Consider the following 18,075-nt stretch of genomic DNA (forward strand, 5'->3'; position numbering starts at 1 on the left):
TTTTCTCGTGCCAAATAAATCGTTTAATTATTTTTATTTTTCACTAAAACTTCGTTACCTTAAATAGTATTTTTTGAGCGTGTTAAATACTACAGTGTGTTAATATACAGCGAAGCTTCGATCGATTTGGAAAGAGTTGTAATACGTAGAGTCATAGATTACGCATGCTATCACTTCGCTAGGGCAAAATTTTGCACGGATTTGCTGTTCTTATTTGAACATAACTTGAAAACTCGAAACTTGTTGGCATTACTGAGCATAGTCTCAGCTATTAATAATAAAAACAAGTCCAAATATGAGAAGGTGTGTTTTCACAATTGCAAACAAAAACATATATTTTTTTCAAAAAATGGCAAAATTACTTTTCCCAAAAATTTATTTTATTTAACCTGTTAAGTGATTATGTATATATGCGTTCATTTTTTAGTTAATGTCGTATATGTACGTCATGCTATAAAATTTACAAAACGAAAATTTCCCTGTTATTTAGACATTATAAAGTAAGCATGAACACTGAATTTCCTGATAGTCGTTTAGCCAACGCGCACGGTGAATCTAAACCGGTTTTGCATCGACAGTCCATCGTATGTCGTAAATACGCGCCTTCGCTTGAAATTAATTCAGCACAGTAAATCGAGCTGTCTAAGAAACACTAATCGCTCAACAGGTTAATGTTTTTGTTTTCCTAAACACAGAGTAATTTTTTCCCAAACAAAATTTTTTCCTCCTAAAAATAAATAAAAAATTTTTTCAAACCATAGCAAAAATACTTTTACCAAAAATTTTCAAAAAAATATTTTTGTTTTCATAAAACTAGAATAATTTTTTCGCACAAAAAATTTTTTTTTTTCCTAATAAGATATAGTATACACATGTTTTTCAAAAAATGGCAAAATAAAATTCCTAAATGTTAAAAAAAGGATTTTTGTTTGCCTAAAAGCAGAACAATTTTTTTCTAAAAAAAAATTTTTATTTTTTCAAAAAATATCAAAAATACTTTTCCCCACAATTTTCAAATATATAGTTTTGTTTTCCTCAAAGCAGAATAGTTTTATTCCAAAAACAAATTCTATTTGCTAAAACAAATATTTTTTTTTTTTTAGAAAAATTGCAAATACCCTTCTCAAAAATTTTCAAGCAAATATTTTTGTTTTCCTAAAAGCAGAATAGGTTTATTCCAAATAATTTTTATTTCGAAAAAATGGCAAAAATAATTTTCCCAAAAATTTTCTAAAAGTATTTGTGTTTGCCTAAAAGAAGAATAATTTTTCGTAAAAACATTTTTTTTTTTAATAATGAAAATAATTTTCCCAAGCGCTCCTGAATGCAGAACAACTTTTTTACAAAACATTTACATTTTTTCAAAGAATGATCAAAATAATTTTCCCAAAAATTAAAAAACATATATTTTTGTTTTCCTAAAGTCAGAATAATTGTATTCCAAAAAATTTTGTTTTTCCTAAAAACAATATACATTTTTATTCAAAAAATGGCAAAAAAAATTACCAAAAAAAGCAGAATAATTTCTTCCTAAAAAAATATACATATTTTTCAAAACGTTGTAAAAATAATTTGCCCAAATATTAAAAAAAATTTAGTTTTCCTAAAAGTAGAATTATTTTTTCCAAAAACAAAATTAATTATATTTTATCCTAAAAAATTAAACAAGAAATTATAAAAATGTTAAAAAAGTCGGTAAAAAATGCATACCAAAATGTTCAAGATTGAATAAATTTCATAATTTTAATTTTTTCGTTTAATTTTTTCAATTTACTTCTTATTATATTCAAGCCCAGAAAAAATTACAATTTTTAGAAGAATTTACGACAGTATTCAAATTACTTGAGACTCTTGGAATAGAATCGCTCTAATCAGAATTCCTAATTCTTACACTTGCGAGATCGTTCTTTAGTACCTGTATTTTTGTATTTCCATCAATGAGGTCACTTATGGCAAACATATATAACAAAATTCAAAAGCAGAGCATACCCAAGTAATACAGGGATAACACAATCGCAACTTTTTCATTACAATAATTTTAGGCAAATTTTCTACCCAGGTACTTAAATATTCAAAATTTACGTTAGGATATTTTATCCAAGTAAGCGCAGTTTAGACGAATTTGTTCACTCGAATGCCCAGAAAAGGTTCCCTGAATATTTTCTTATACATTTTGGAATCAATTAAATCGAAGATCTATGTCGCTACTATTTCAAATTAGGTAAACTGCTTTTATTTCAAATAGTTTTTTTTTTTATAAATTTTGCAGCATTTACTTCTTATATTTCTGCAACATATTCGATTCACTTCTTCTTTGCTCACTATTTTTAAACTCTGCTCGCTTGACGAAAAATTTATATGTGAAAGCAACAACAAAGTTATCGAGCAAGATTCGCCGCTAGCGAGTATGGCTATACCTCAAAAGAAATATTAGCCATTACTGCCTGTCATAGGCTCCACTGTACCCTTTTTTAATTTATAGGGAAGGTTGAGTTAAGTTAGGTTACCGTGGTTGCTATACGCGTGCAGAGGCACTCACTTAGGCCTATATGCCACTCAAATTTCCCTTTAATTTCCAATGCAGTGAAACCATTTCATCTTATACTTATAGAGGAGTTTTTATATGAAGGTCATATATTTATTAATATAGAAAGCCCCTTAAGAATTTTCCGGTTTATATTGTAACTTTTCCCACATCTGAGATCTGTAATTGCTATTTTAATACCTAATACCTGATCCAAGTTTCTAGTGAATGTGAAATTTGTTATTAATGGCAATGTTTTGCCCGACATTAGAGACAGTGAAAGCAAATTAAATTACAAAAATGGGAAGAGGTTGATATTTTAATAAAACAAAAAAACTCGTACTAGTTCAGAAAATATTAATTGACTTGCGAGGAGCTACAAGTAGATAGTTAGAGCGACGGAATTATTGGCTGGTATAGTGGAAAAAATAAAAGTTATTCTTACACCCCAAAACGATATTTATGATCATCAGCGATAATGAAGAATTGGCCAACAATATCCAAAAATTAAGTTTTTTATATGAAATATACCTTTTATTTCACCAGTTTTGTGAACATTTGCTAACTCTAGTGCCTTTTGGGTAAATAAATATACAAGTCAAGAAAATTGTCACTTGACTTTCGGAGGATAACCAGTTTTCATATATAATATAAATAGTAGAAGGAACCAAATGGAGCCAAACTGCTTACAATTTTTTTCTACGATGGTTCAAGTTTTTAGCATTCTACAAGATTTTAAAATTACTTTTTTTAATGTTTGGAAATCTCTAATTTTTATCTCTACAAAAGAAGAGAGAATTTCGTCTTACCTTCGAAAGAATTTCATATTTCTTCTGTAGTTATAAAAGAGAAATAAATAAATATGATTTAATATTTCCGAAACCGCTAGGATCTTTCTGTGGGGTGGGTATTTACATTTGTATCAATATGACAGTAATGGGTTCAAAAGGCTTTTTATTCAAAGCACAAAGAGATCGATAAATAGAACCGTTTATGGAAATGTCCATCGATAATTTTTTTTCTTTTAAAGGTGTGGTATTTTCAATCACGTCTACTTGTCTGAAGAGAATTTTTTTTGTTTTTTTGTGAGCAACGAACTCATTTTTCCAATTTCAATTTTTTACACGGTTTTCAATATTTTATTATTTACGGTTATTTGTTAAAGACAAAAATCGTTATAATTTTTTTTCTTGGCTTAATGAACACATTTTTGAATCTAAGTTTATAATAATACAGTTTTCAATATTTTTTGTTTGTTTTTATTATTTACGGTTATTTCTTAAAAGTTAAAAACAAACTGATATTAAAAGATCGATTCTACAAACGATCTTCTCGAGCGTCTATCATTTTTATTCCGATTCAATCGATCCGGCATCGATTTTTGTTCGTTCGTTCTGACATCTTTAATATAAGAACTACCTCTGTGCGTATGTATTGCTGAAAGTCATTTAATCGTTTAGCCCATGGGAAGTATTTTATGGTGAGTATATTAACTCACATGCTAATTATTCCAAATAAAACAAAAGGGTTGAAAAAATTATTATTATTTTTCTTTAAATACTTACTTCGGGGCTGATATCTGTGGCATTTGCACTCGAAACGAATTCGCGTAGGAAACCATCCAACTCTGTTCCTTCAATATATCCATTGCCTGTAAAACAAAGGTAATAAGTTACTTATGTAAGTGGTTAATTTTGAATAATTATTTTTTTTTTCTAAATAAATTATGAGAGACAATAAAATTTTATTAATATTTAATTCAAAATTATTTTAAGGAAATTTGTTCATGAGAACTCTAAAGCCATTGCTAAACTGTTTTCAATTTACTTAAAATAACTGGAGTTTATATTTTAGGGTAACAATTTTTCTATGAACTATTATGGAATCTCTTTAAGCTAATTCATTTATGTCACCTCCAGCTTTACTTGAGCTACACTTCCGTACCTAAAGTACACGGAATTTCTTGAGCGAATAAAAACGAATTAATTATTCTTTGATATTTACATCATTATATTTATATCATTTTATCATTTACATTTCAAGTATCATTTCATTGACTATAAGCACCGTTAGAACTAATACACAAATTCGAACCCTTTTTTTAATATTCAAAGCGCTTGTGATATCTAAAAATTGCCATTAAATTTTTCTTTAAAAAATGTGGTAACCTAAACATTATTATTATTTTTTTATATATCTCAGACACGTTTTCAACCAAATATATGAAATTTCCAACTGCAAAATCTTATCTAGCATTGCCTATTTGTGAACTTAACTTGAAGCCAAGAAATATCATCAGTTTTCTCTATCCCTTCGTAAAGTAGGACAGTCATTCAACACTTGCGAAGATTCTTCTCAATCCCATCTAACGCTTCTTTATTTAGCTAGAATATTAAATCCAAATATTTTTCTTTTACCATATCTCTCATTGTAGTTTTTAGTCTTTTGTAAAACCTATTCCACCTCCCTCCTTGATATCTATCCATCGCTGATACCCATCTTTAATACATAGAATAGTTCTCTTGAATACTTCAAATGATTTCTCCCATGGAGCATGTTTCGAGCAAAATTGGGTGCCAAGTCTTTGAAAGTCTTATGTTACAACAGCCATTTTGGGGTTATAATGATTCCTGCTCAGGATGAAAGTACTCTCTCTAAGCTTTGAGCATTCTCAGATGAACTTTTTTTATAGTCTAATTAATTTTTGAATTATACGAGTATACCTGAGCGCTTTTCGAAAAAGTTCAAAAATGGTACAAATAATTATCTGAAGGAAATATCTATTTTGGACGTATTTAATAGAATTTTACGAGTAATATTTTTGTAGAATGTTTTAACCGAGCTCCTCCTCCAATTTGTGTGTGCGCCATGATGTTTCTCCACAAATAGAGGAACCTACAGTTTTAAGACGCCTCAGAACGGGAAATGGTTTTTATGAGGAGTTTTTTATGGCAGAACTACACTTCAAAGTTTGACATTGCCTTCTGAAGGGTGACCGCAACTAGGAAAAACTTTTTCTATCGTTTGAGGTTTCATGCACGGAGATTCGAACACACGCATTTCCGAATAGCAGTCGAGCCTTAATAGCGATTTTAACCCAATAGTTCGCCCAACATAGGGTCGTTTTGAACCTTTTTCAGAAAAGTTCGAAAAATAATGCACACTCAAGATCGTGGGAGAATTAAAATCTTGTAGAAAATGATTCCTCGGAAAATTACCTGCGAGTAAATTTTGGACGAAATCTGCATAAAAATAACGTGTGAGTCTACAGAAATTAAATATCAAATACTTCCCTGTTTTACTGAAGATATGCAATACATACAAGGTGGCGCAAAATTAATCATCCAATTTTTTTAGTAACTTTGAGTAATGATTTTGAGTAATGAAAATCTGTGTTTCGACCTTTACACGCTACACTTCGAAAAATTATAAATCTTCCGATGGGGTGATAAGTTGTGTGCCACCTTGCTTTACTCCTAATTTCATAGACATTTACTTTGCGAATGCAATGTGTCGGTGATTGTAATTTTTAGTGTCTTAGAAAAGGGTGACTTATTCTTAACTATCTGTTAAAAATTTCCGCGAGTGCTAAATTTCATAATTATCTGAAAATAAATAACAAAAATATACTTTCAAAAAGGTATTTCCCTTAAAAAAATAATTTTTGTTTATAAAATAGTGTATTTAAGTAAAGCGGTAGTTTAAAAAAAATCATAAAAATTTAATAATTCACAAATGTAACTCTAGGTTATTTCGAAGCCACTGTGGAATCACCGCTATCATCACTGCTACTCGTTTTACAAATTTTTCGTTATAAGGATCCCGTTCGTATTCTTCCTAAGCAGTCAACTTTAAACGCAGAAAACGTTCAGGTCAATTTGAAAAACGGCTTGTCGACCACATACACTTTATTTTCAAAATTTTTAAGATAGGCTCCAGCGCATTATTTCTAAATATCAGTGAGCCTTAGTCCTAGTGGGTCCTAACCTAACCTAAGTCTTAGATTATATAGCAATTGGGCATGAAAAACGAGAATAATGGAAATAGTTTTTTTTTTTTTTTGCTAAAAGTGTTCCGCCTCGAAAGGCAGTGGCAGACTTTCGAGTGCATTCCTGGCATGAATCTTCTCGTAAAACACATCTACGGCATAAAACTGCAGTGCGTTAGCATATATATTTGTATGAAAACGGAGAGACGCACAAAGCATACGTAAAAGAGTTTTTATTTTAGTTTTCCTTTCAGAAATCGAAAATTTACTATCCAAAGCAACTCGACTCAATTAGCTGAAGACTCGTAAGTTAAACCTAATACTAATATATACATAAGAATATGGTATACACTACTCACCATCTTTATCGTAATGTGCCCACACATCCATAAATTGATTGGCTGACAATTTCTTCAGTTCGCGCGATTCGGGATCTCGATATTGGCGCATGAAATTGTGCGCCTTCTCGATTTGTACGCGCTTTGCGGCAGCTGCAGCAGCAGCTGAAGCGGTGGCTGAACTGGGGGATTCCATTGCTAAGAGGATGGATAAAACTACTGCTTTACTACACTAAAAATTGGCGAAAAACTATTAGCAGAAGTTCACTTCCTTAGTTGCGCTATGTGCTTCGTAGGTTCACTTTGGCTCAGACTCAGACGCAGAAATTGAAAGCTGCAAAGAAAAAGATAAAAAAGAAAAGTTATAGTGAGTACAGATTTAATATCCTTAATGGAAATGTGTAGTGTCAAAAGTTGAAATGAAATAGCTACGATTATGTTTGCACTGTTTTCAGAAAACAACAGCAAAATAAACAAAAAGCAAGTAACTAACCACAACGTCAAAAAATTGCAATATTTTCTCTACAACTGTTATGACTTCGACGTCCAATTGCCCGCACATCACCAACACCACTGGTGCCATCATTTGTTTGCTGTCACTCGCAAAACTATTTAGGGAAAAAGCGTTAAGGTGAGGGAAGTGAGCAAACGCAGTAGTGAAATGCGAAAAGCAGAATGCGTGCAGTAAGAAAATAAAAGAATCGAACAAAAAACGAACGAAAAAATTTCACAGTCGATAGTTTGGCGTGTAGAAATAAAAGAAATACAAAATCGCAAAGTGTTTGTCGACGTCGTTTTCGGATTCTCAATGCAACGTCACGCTTGACGTATCGCTTGCAATTGTGTAATGGGATTACAGAGCACGCACATCGGGAAGCCCGCGCTAATACTCGTGCAGCGCAGCCTTGATAAGAATTTTTCTTTTTCTCCATAAAAAAACACACGCGCAATGCGAGCACCTAAGTTGTGCTGCGCCTACGTAAATTTGCTGCTTTCTACTCACCTACGCAAATGACACCTGAGTCGTCGAAAATGGAAGCCGCAATAAAATATTGGCATTGACAAAGTACGGCCGTGTATTGCGGTTAAGTTTGAAACCACTTGCAAGCTAAGTGTTCGACTACTGCAAAATAAGTGTGGAAATTCATTGTGTGAAATTAATCCGCCAATTGCTGGCCTTAACAGAAAAAACTTACACTCTAAGGCTGTTGAATTGGCATTATAAAAGAAAAGTAAAATATCTGCTAGAAAAGTTTAGTTTGTAGTCCAGTTCGAATTTATGTCTGGATTATTTTTTTAGTTAGCTTGAAGTAACCGCCATTTGTGGCCTTTTGTTACTCCCTGAAACCATAGGAAATAATACTAACCGCCATTTCGAATTGCGGAAATTTGTAGTAAGATTTGTAACGAGCGACCCTAAAAGCCACCGGGTAAAAATTTTCATTCAAATCCAACAACTTTTTAAAACTACATTCAAAATATTGAATTTGCATTTTTAAAACTGAAAATCTGACATCCGATTCGTCTAATTCGAAATTAACGATCACAAATACACGAAATATTTTAGGTTTGAAAGTATTTTATGGCCTTAAAAAAATGTTTGTGGCCGATATTTCTTAATTATTTTTTGCCTTCCAACTTTGTATCTCCCAGATAGGCCTGTCATATTGAAAATTTTGGAGAGAAAAAGTTGGGCTTGAGAACTGACTTGTGAGATAGTAAAGCAAATCTTGTCAAGCTTTGAAAAAATAAGCTTCGGGATCACTACTGGCTCCTACTAGGTGGTAGCACAGGCCAGTGTAAAAGGCAGGTAAATAAATTTGAAAAGCTTCGAACACTATCTTGCACAACTTTAATGAGTAAATAACGACGGTTTGCCTTTCTTTAATATTTCTTTGGTTGTCTTCGACAACTTTTAATAGATAAATATCAATAATTCATTCAACTACAAAATATTATCACAATAGGACTAAATGGAGGATGTTAGCCACTATAAACTAACATAACTTATGCTAGGGACAGGCAGCGGAGTGCCTTATAGTGTGCGACCGATAGAGATACAACTGCCCTTATCGGAAGGCTCGTACTGCCAATGAATCCGTTGAGTTCGATGGTTGGGTAAAAACAAAGCACAAAGGTAACTTACTGCCCAAGCATCACACACACCACAGCTTAACTTGAATGGGGAAAATACACGTATCTAAAATTCTATTTATCGAAATATAAACTCTAATGGCGACGAAAAAAATGTTTAAGCATACGATGCGGTTTATACAAAAATTTCTGATGAAGGAAAGTTTTGTTTGTGCTAAGAAGAATTGCTCAAAAGTTTTGATAGAAGAAGAAGGCTTTTTGCCCCAAGATGAGTTAGTCTTCAGAGCATTTCATTTTCTATTTTTCTGTAGCAGCCACGATCCATTGATATGACAGGCAATCTCGGTAAAGCAAAAACCGCCTAAGACTACAAAAACGCAAAACCAGAAAAAATCATCCAGCTTCTCACACCTCTTATGACGAGTCCAGTGCCTTTTGGTATTTTTTGATACATAAACAGTTAAATAAAAAAAGTGGCATCTATAATTTTAAGCAGATTCTTCGCAGGGTTGAAAAAATTCTGAGAGTGTTGCCATTTTTTTCGCGCAAGTCATTTACTAAACCAATCGAAGCAACGAAGCAACTTTCCTTTCGCTTGCAAGAAATCCAAACGAGCTGCAACGTTAATATTAAATCTATAAGATCCTGTGCTAGACACTTTCCTCCTACTCTTTCTCGGTTCCCGCTATCCCATTATTTTTCCATTCCCATTGTAGACTGCAGAGATCTGCGACTTTTTAAGGCTTTCGTTTTGGTTTATTTGTCCACCTGTCCCCTACTCGATTCGAGAATCTCCAGAGTAATTTGCTCAATTTGGCATGAGGAGACAAGACGCCATTTTCCATTTTTAAGTTCTTCATGATAATTGTAGTCTTATCCCTCCTCAGCAAAATATATGACTACAAATAACTTCTGGAAGTTACCATTGCAGTTGTGACTAAAGTCCATATCCGCCAGCAGATAATCACAACTGCCTTAGGCAACTGAGAAATGAGAAGTTTACAAAATACAACTCTCCAATTGTTAGTGAGTAATAGTAAGTAATACCACCTAAAAATAATGGATTTGATTATCAGCTGGTAATAAATCAAAAGTTCGACATTAGCACGTAGGATTTTAATTGCAGATTTGTATCTTGCATTCTGAGTCGCAATAATTTCCAACCAAACGAATCAATGAATATCTATAAATTAAACTTGTATGCATCACACTATTTTTCTAATGATTTACAGGGTGCTTTTTTAGAGACTGGTTTTTCGACTTGCCATATAGCTTCTTGTGTCAGATGACAACCGGTTTGCACCAGTGAATTTTACTATTTAAAAACTTAATAAATCAACACCAAAGTAAGAATTTATACCGAAAATAAAATTTTTCATGATTATTATTTCCATCAAAAATGCTGTTTTTTCTTATTGTAAACCATTGGCCGCCGTAGCCGAATGCGTTGGTGCATAACTACCATTCGGAATTCACAGAGAGAACGTCGGTTCGAATCTCGGTGAAACACCAAAAATTAAGAAAAACATTTTTCTAATAGCGGTCGCCCCTCGGCAGGCAATGGCAAACCTCCGAGTGTATTTCTGCCATGAAAATCCTCCTGATAAAAAACCATTTGCCGTTCGGAGTCGGCTTGAAACTGTAGGTTCCTCCATTTGTGGAACAACATCAAAAGGCACACCACAAATAGGAGGAGGAGCTCGGCCAAACACGCCAATTATATATATAAACCATTGACTCCTGCTTTTTTAAGTTTATGCAGACCAAAATGTGATAGTCAATCTAGAATCCGTGGCTACTGATTTTTTTTTTTGCTCACTTATTGAATGGCGTTGGTAGGAGAAGTCTGTGGTACAAACAGCGCATGCGAGATCTTGAATCGATTGCAGAAAATATTCGCTGACCGCATAATTTGGTCAAATGTACCCACACTGGTGCTCAAAATAAAATAAGCGCGTCAAATTAAAAAAATTTAGTATTATTAAAATTTATGTATTTAATTTTTTGCTTTATATTTTATAAAAGTATGATGGATTCTATATTAAAAGCCATATAACTCAATGCTACAAACTTTGTACAAAATTTTCAAAAAAATCAGAAAAATTTAACAAATCTTAAAAAAGCTACATCAAAATGTCCACCTTTTTACCCCGAATTTCTAGAAAAATTTAGTGTATGCAGTTTTATATCCCATGCAATATTAGTTTAACAAAAAGCAAATTTCAAATGGCTTAAAATTCTTATGGATTTATGACAATTTTTTCCGTCCAGGTGTTGAGCATTTTCTTCCATATAAGAAAAAGGATTCTGAAAATATGGAAGAAAATTCTCAAAAAAATAAATCAACACGCTCTTTTAGCACCTTGAATAAGCTTCAAAATGGTACACCCTCAATTTTTCTGAAAATTAGAATTAAAAATTTTAAATTGTGATGAAAAACTGAAACATTTTATTGAAAAATTTGGAATTTTGATGAAAACTTTTTGATTTTTTTTTTAATCGTTCAATGTTTGAAACTTTCAGATATATGTTTTTATTTTAGTATGAACTATAACATATATTTATAACGAAATAAGAAAAAATTTATTAAAAAAATATTTAAAACTTAGTTATTCGTCGCATTCCTATTACTTTGAACAAAGAAATTTATACAGTGAGTTAATAAAAACACGCACCATTTACGATTTCCATAAGAAGTAGGAGAATAGTTGCTGAAAATTTTATAGATTTGGTTTAAAGTAAAAAACAAGGCATTTCAAGTGCGTAGTTGGATGCTTCTCAAAAAAATTTCCTTTATTCAGCGTTACTAAATGTTAGCACCACGACAAAGAATGGCCAACATCTGTTTTGAAACATATTTTTTTATGAGATTTTAATAAGCAAGTGGCTTTTCCACTTTTTTAATTAATAAATTTCGCTTTTTGATACAGAGCGCACCAGAACACTACAGAATACTCGTCGGCACCTCGTTCCAGACTTTTAAAATTTCGATTTTTAACTGCGCAATGCAATCAAGGTGTCTACACTGTACACCACAATCGCGTGGTATAACAGCTTTGGATTATTTTCTGGTACAGATACATGAAGTAGCTGGTCTACGCTGGCGAACCATCCAACGCCTCTGGACTAACTGAGATCGAATATTTGCACGTTCTGCTCGAAAATGTAGTCGAAAATGTCACAATGCACTTCACTCGAGTCTTATTATTCGTTTGCTGCAAAAACTTCGTAACTCAAAAATCAAAAATTCGAGAAAAATGGTTTCAAAGTTCCCAATTCACTTTAACTCTCTAAGAAATCATAAAAATATATTTCCTTCTAGGGAGCTACTGTTGCAGTAGTCATTGCATGCATTTTTTACATAACATAAAGCAAGTAGCTGCAGTCATTTGGGCATGCCAACTTAAAAAACAAAATTTTTTGTATTATGTGATTCTTTCAGCAAATAAGTGACATAAATGAGCGACATAAAGTAGAATTTCCAAACATAATCAATGCAGCTGAGCGTAAGCTTAATATTAATGCATTTCATTTCAGGGGTGTTTACCTCTAAAAAAAATCACCCCTTACAACTCCATATAAATCAATTATCTAAAATCTACTAATTACTTAGAATTTGTAAGCGCCAAAAACAATAAAAGCAATCTAATTGCAATTGTTACTTGCAGAAAACAAACACTGTTATCATAATTAAATCTAAATTTCAATTAAACCGCCGCTTGCGACTCAGTATCCACAAACGCAAAGTGCTTGCATTGTTGTTGGCACCGTTGTTGGCTGCTTGCCCTCACTACTTTTTTACCTGCATACTATATACCTTCGATGTGCTCGTATTTGTGTTTTTGTATTTGATTTCCAGTTTATGCATGTTTACCAGCAATTTTCACAGCTCTTAACACAGCTTTTCAATTTGCTCGACATGTTGCATGCAACACTATGAAACAAAGCATAACAAAGTCCACACCAAAACAAACCAAAGAAAAAAAATGCTATGAAAACATGGACTTGACATACAGCCGCCATTCATTGACATGCACTCATTCATTCTTTCATTGCAGTCAGCCATCAGTTAGCGAATAGTTCAGCTATTTAGGATTTCATGGAAGCAACTTACTTCGAAACTTTCGGCATGCAATACCACACCAGCCAAGGTAAATTAGTTTACAAAAAAATGACTATATGCAGAAATGTTTGTAGAAGGCGTCAACTGTGGGTGGTTGGTGAAGAAGTAAGAAAGTAACTTTATACCAGACAGGAAACTATTTTGTGCTTAGTGCGACAATTATTTTGCTTCAAGTTGTGCAAAAAGTTACTACCGATAATTAAGGGTTAAATAAGGTGTGAAGAAGTGCCTTTGCTACGTATTAAGTCATTGGGATGCAATACTCTAATTATAAGACTATTGAGTTCTTATATGAAGGAGAGCGATGTCTTTGCTTCTTTATTACGGAGCGGCTGGATATATTTCAGAAATAGGCGAGACCGGGCAGATTTAACGGCATCACTAATGCTAATGTTGGGACTAGTTTCCAGAGATGTCAGTTAACGCTACAAGCTGCATCTAGCTTATTAATACAAATTGGTCTTAGGCTAGATGGAACTTGTTTACTTTAGAAAGTATCTGAGAAGATATCGATTAGGAGAGAGGTAGCAAATGGCAACTTAATCTTAAACTTTACCATAGAATCTTCACTGATGTCGTGAAATCTAAAGTAATCAGATGCTAATACGAAGGTTTGTATTGAATAAAAGTTCAGATCTAAAAGTCTTTCCACACGGAAAATAAAAGCGGCGGCCTGTAAGAGTTGATTGACCACTTCAGATGACTCCTTGTGAAACCTTTACTGCTTATTTTGCCGTCTGAGAAAAATAAATGACTCCATCCGTCATGATGGTCAAAAAGAGTCAAAGAAATGTCACCTCTTAAAGGCAAAAAATAGACCTTGCACAATATCTGTAATGAAATGTCTCTTCTCAAATGCAAAAACTTGCACTCTAAGTACCATTCGGGAGTGCGTAGGTTCGAAACTCCATGCATGAACATCGAATAATTGAAAAAGTTTATTCTAGTAGCGGTCGCCCCTCGGTAAGCAGTGACAAACCTCCGAGTGTATTTCTGCTATGAAAAAACTCTTCATAAAGAACCATTTGCCGTTCGGAGTCGGCTTAAAATTGTAGCTACCTCCATTTGGGTAAAAACATGAAGACTCACGCTACAAATAGTAGGAGGAGTTCAGCCAAACACCTAACAGAAGTGTACGCGCCAATTATTATTTTTTTTAAAGTACCATACAAGTAAAGTACCATAACAAGTCTTGGTCTTCTAACCATTTTATCGTCCCCTTAGTATAACAATAGCCTATGTGCTCATAGGCTATTATTTTTTTATTGAATATTTGGATTCTCCGTCGTCGATTTTATATGTGGTCAAAATTTTGTCAAATTCTAGTTCCACAAAGTGGGTCAAAACGTCAGTCAAAAAATAATAAATATTTACAGACATAACGAGATTTGAGTGACAGCTACTTTCGACAAAAAGTTTGAAATTCATTTTCTCATTTCATCAAAAAATTTAAAGGCTATTTTAATAGTAAGGGGATGTTATGTAGTGCGCTTTTATTATAAATTTATACCGAGCTGTTCTAACAAAGGCGCCGAAAAACAGATATTCCACAGGAACATACGAAGAGGTAAACAGGCAAGCTTTTAATCTAAGTTACATCAAAACAGATTCTTACTTATATATAAAATGATAAATATGAAGTAAATACGAAGTTCGATTAACAAGTTCCTGGAAATTAGAACAAGCGGAACTAGATTGAGGGGACTGCTGCTCTCTATGGCGGCTCTTCTATGCCAGTGATTCAAATATTTTGCACGTTGTTATACATTTTTCTGAAAATTCGTTAACTTTAGACATTTTTAGAATAAGAACTTATCTGAAAAAATTATTTTATATTTTTGCGATTTATTTTATATTGAAAATTTTGGTATTTAGTTTTTTAAAGGGAAATAATTTTTTTTTCTTCTTGAAATTTTTATAAATTTTTTCTTATGTTTTTAGCATAAAATATAATTAAAAAATAATAATTTTTTATTACAAATATTAAAAAAGAAATGTTTGTTCTAATTAAAAAAAAACAAAAATATATTTTTTGGAAAAGTAGAAAACAAAAAAAATTTTTTGTTGTAATTTTTGAAAAACCCCTCTCAGATTTTTTCATTAATAGCTCATAATGTGCTCAGCAATGTCTGAAAGTTTCATAACAGGGTTCCCATAGTTTTTCGAGTTGTGCTCAAATACGTACAGTGACCCCGTGAAGAATTGGTACAAAATACTGCTCTAGCGAAGCATTGGCTTGTACTCGGGTTTTACGTTCGTTCGTAAATCGATTGAAGCATTACTACCCACATTTGAGAGCTGATGCACCATATTTTTCACTACTCTCAGCTATTAATAAAATTTTGTTTTTAAATTGAGGGAGCGTGTGTTAAAACAACACAAAATACAAAAAAAAAACACATTTTTAATTTAAATACAAAATTTTGTAAAGGTACATAAATTTTGTTCTAAAAGAAATAAAAAACTAATTATAAAAATGTTTCTTCTTCTTCTAAAAAATTCACTTTACATAGCTCGAAATCACAATTTTCAACACTAACTAAATCTCAAAATTGTAAAATTTTTTCGAAATATTTTTAATTTACTTCTTTTTATACTCAAAATTACAAATACACTAATTTTCAGAAAACTTGACGACAATTTCCAAAATACTTGGATCACTTGACATGGAATCGCATATGGAGTGCAGCCATATATTGGATGCTTGCCGATGTTCAACCGCAGTCAGAACAAAATCTTGCATCGTTTCGAAAACTTGGAGGAAATATGTATGGATTCATCCTAAAATGCCAAGCTGTGAGCTGTAATAGCAGACTTATCATTGCAAATCGAAGCCAAAGAACACCAAGATAAATCTATCGACCAACAAGGCGGTGTACATTACACAGGACTGTCGGATTTATACGAGGCCGATTTGAAGCAAAAACGTTGAGATTTAGCTATCCAAGATCTTATCAACGTTGACGATCGATTTCGCTAATATGGAAAAAAGTTCCTCTCTGCTTCAAAAATGAAAGATTTCTTGATAAGACCCAACTTCGGACCACCTAAACTGCAATAAAAACTATTGTAAGCCGCAAAATAAACAGTATCACAATGGATACTTTCCACTTTCCATAGGATGGACCTAACCTCAATCCTAGAATGAAAATCCGAATTATACATTTTGAGATATACGAAAGAGGCGAAATACCATACTAATTTTTGGTTTTACCTTGTAGTTTTGTCTAACGTTTTGTGAGGCACACAGCAGTATTTTCGCGGACTTTATGCCTTAAAGTTCACTCCAAGTATGAAGTTATTAGGCGGCTCAGTGGGTTCAGAAGACTGCTGCCATAACTGAGTGGGTTGGTGCGTAAACCCCATTCGGTCACTCCCTAATTTCCGTGCATGAAACAGCAAAATGATAGAAAAAGTTTTTTCTAATAGCGGTCGCCCGTTGGCAGGCAATGGCAAGCCTCCGAGTGTATTTCTACCATGAAAAAGCTCCTCATAAAAAACATTCGGCTTAAAACTGTAGGTCCCTCCATTTGTGGAACAACATCAAGACGCGCACCACAAATGGGAGAAAGAGCTCGGCCAAACACCTAACAGATTTATTTTTATATTTTTAAATTTTTCTCACCTAGTTTGTATGTTATTTTCCAAGTGTCTAAAGCTTTCAGAGCAGTCTAACTATTCGGCATAATATTTATTTTCGCTTTAATGTTCTTTTGCGCCATGATATCGAAAAAATGCAGCCAGTTTAATTTTAGAGCATCTCTTTGTATTTCACATTTTCCACTTCATTTTATTGCGCGTAAAATTTTTGGATGGTTTGAAATGCGCTTGAAAATTTTTCATTCATTTATTTATACATTTTCATTGAACAAAAATACTCTTTGATATATTTTTTATAGCCTCGAATACCACGTACAACTATTATTTCCTCACTGCTTGCAATCCATATAACTGCCACTCTTAAAGACTTAACGTGTCATGCAACAAGTGTTTCTTCATAAAGCAGAAATGCGAAATCGATACTGAAAAATGATTATTGTTATATCAAAAATAACTGTCAGGTATGTGTGTATGTGCAAGTATACATGTAATAAAACCTACTTTCACACACAATCACTTTCATAGCACTAACATTTCCTGACATAACTGTAAACGATGAATGCAAAATACTGCCACCAACGTTAGCAACAATGTTTGCACAAAAACAAGCAAAACAATAAAACACTTAATAGCAAGAATAAATAGAAAACTGTAACAACAATATTTATTTAGCAAAAATTTCTTCCAGCCAGAACTCAGACGTGGCTAACAAAAAAGTTTCACACACACACACAGCCACACAGCGTCGTACAATGAAATAAGCATACGTATGTATATACGAAATATTTCTGCATACATACATATAGTTATATACTGATATATGAGTCTATCATTCTAAAGGGTTTTTCAATAAGGGCGGGTAGATGTTGAAATGGAATGCTGTGTGGCGTTTGCTGTGTGGCACGTAGCGCCGTCCTGCTGGAACACATGTCGTCTAGGTCCATATGGTTCAATATGGGCCATAAGAAATTGGAAGGGCCACCACGTCTACCGAAAAATGGGCGCAATGCGCGCAACGTTTGCGTTAATGAACACTCATTTTGATAATAAAGTTTTATCATTTGAACATGCTGTTCAATCGTGTAACTTGCCATGATGATTTGGCATAAAGAACTGAATAATAAACAAAAGATTGGACAGATGTCACCAAAACCAAATGGCTGCCACAGGGCGCCAAAATCGACCCGCGCCAATTGAAAACCCCTTTATATAAGTAGTCTCGTGAACAAAAGCGGCCTAAGAGGCTAAGGATATGTACACTACTCCATACACAATGCACTATGGTGCATTTAGGAGTCTATTGCGTATAAAATTTGTAATTGAGTTTACAGAAAAAACTTCAATCTAACTTCAAATCTAAGGAGCTTACTTCTAAACGTACCTGAATTACCATGGAAGGCCAAGCCAT

General features: G+C 33.0%; 1 protein-coding gene across 1 annotated transcript in view; it reads right to left on the reverse strand.

Annotated features, from left to right (window-relative positions):
• LOC129244339 (calbindin-32-like) overlaps window positions 1-18,075 on the reverse strand; it is a 166,162-nt gene that overhangs the window by 103,430 nt on the left and 44,657 nt on the right. The window contains exons 2-3 of the mRNA XM_054881959.1: window positions 6,872-7,184; window positions 4,090-4,175 (exon numbers count right to left, since the gene is read on the reverse strand). Coding sequence (XP_054737934.1) covers window positions 4,090-4,175; window positions 6,872-7,046 — 261 coding nt within the window. The 5' untranslated portion in view covers window positions 7,047-7,184. The remainder of the gene's footprint in view (window positions 1-4,089; window positions 4,176-6,871; window positions 7,185-18,075) is intronic.

This window comes from Anastrepha obliqua, chromosome 4 (genome assembly GCF_027943255.1).
Source record: "Anastrepha obliqua isolate idAnaObli1 chromosome 4, idAnaObli1_1.0, whole genome shotgun sequence".
Lineage (NCBI taxonomy): Eukaryota > Metazoa > Arthropoda > Insecta > Diptera > Tephritidae > Anastrepha > Anastrepha obliqua.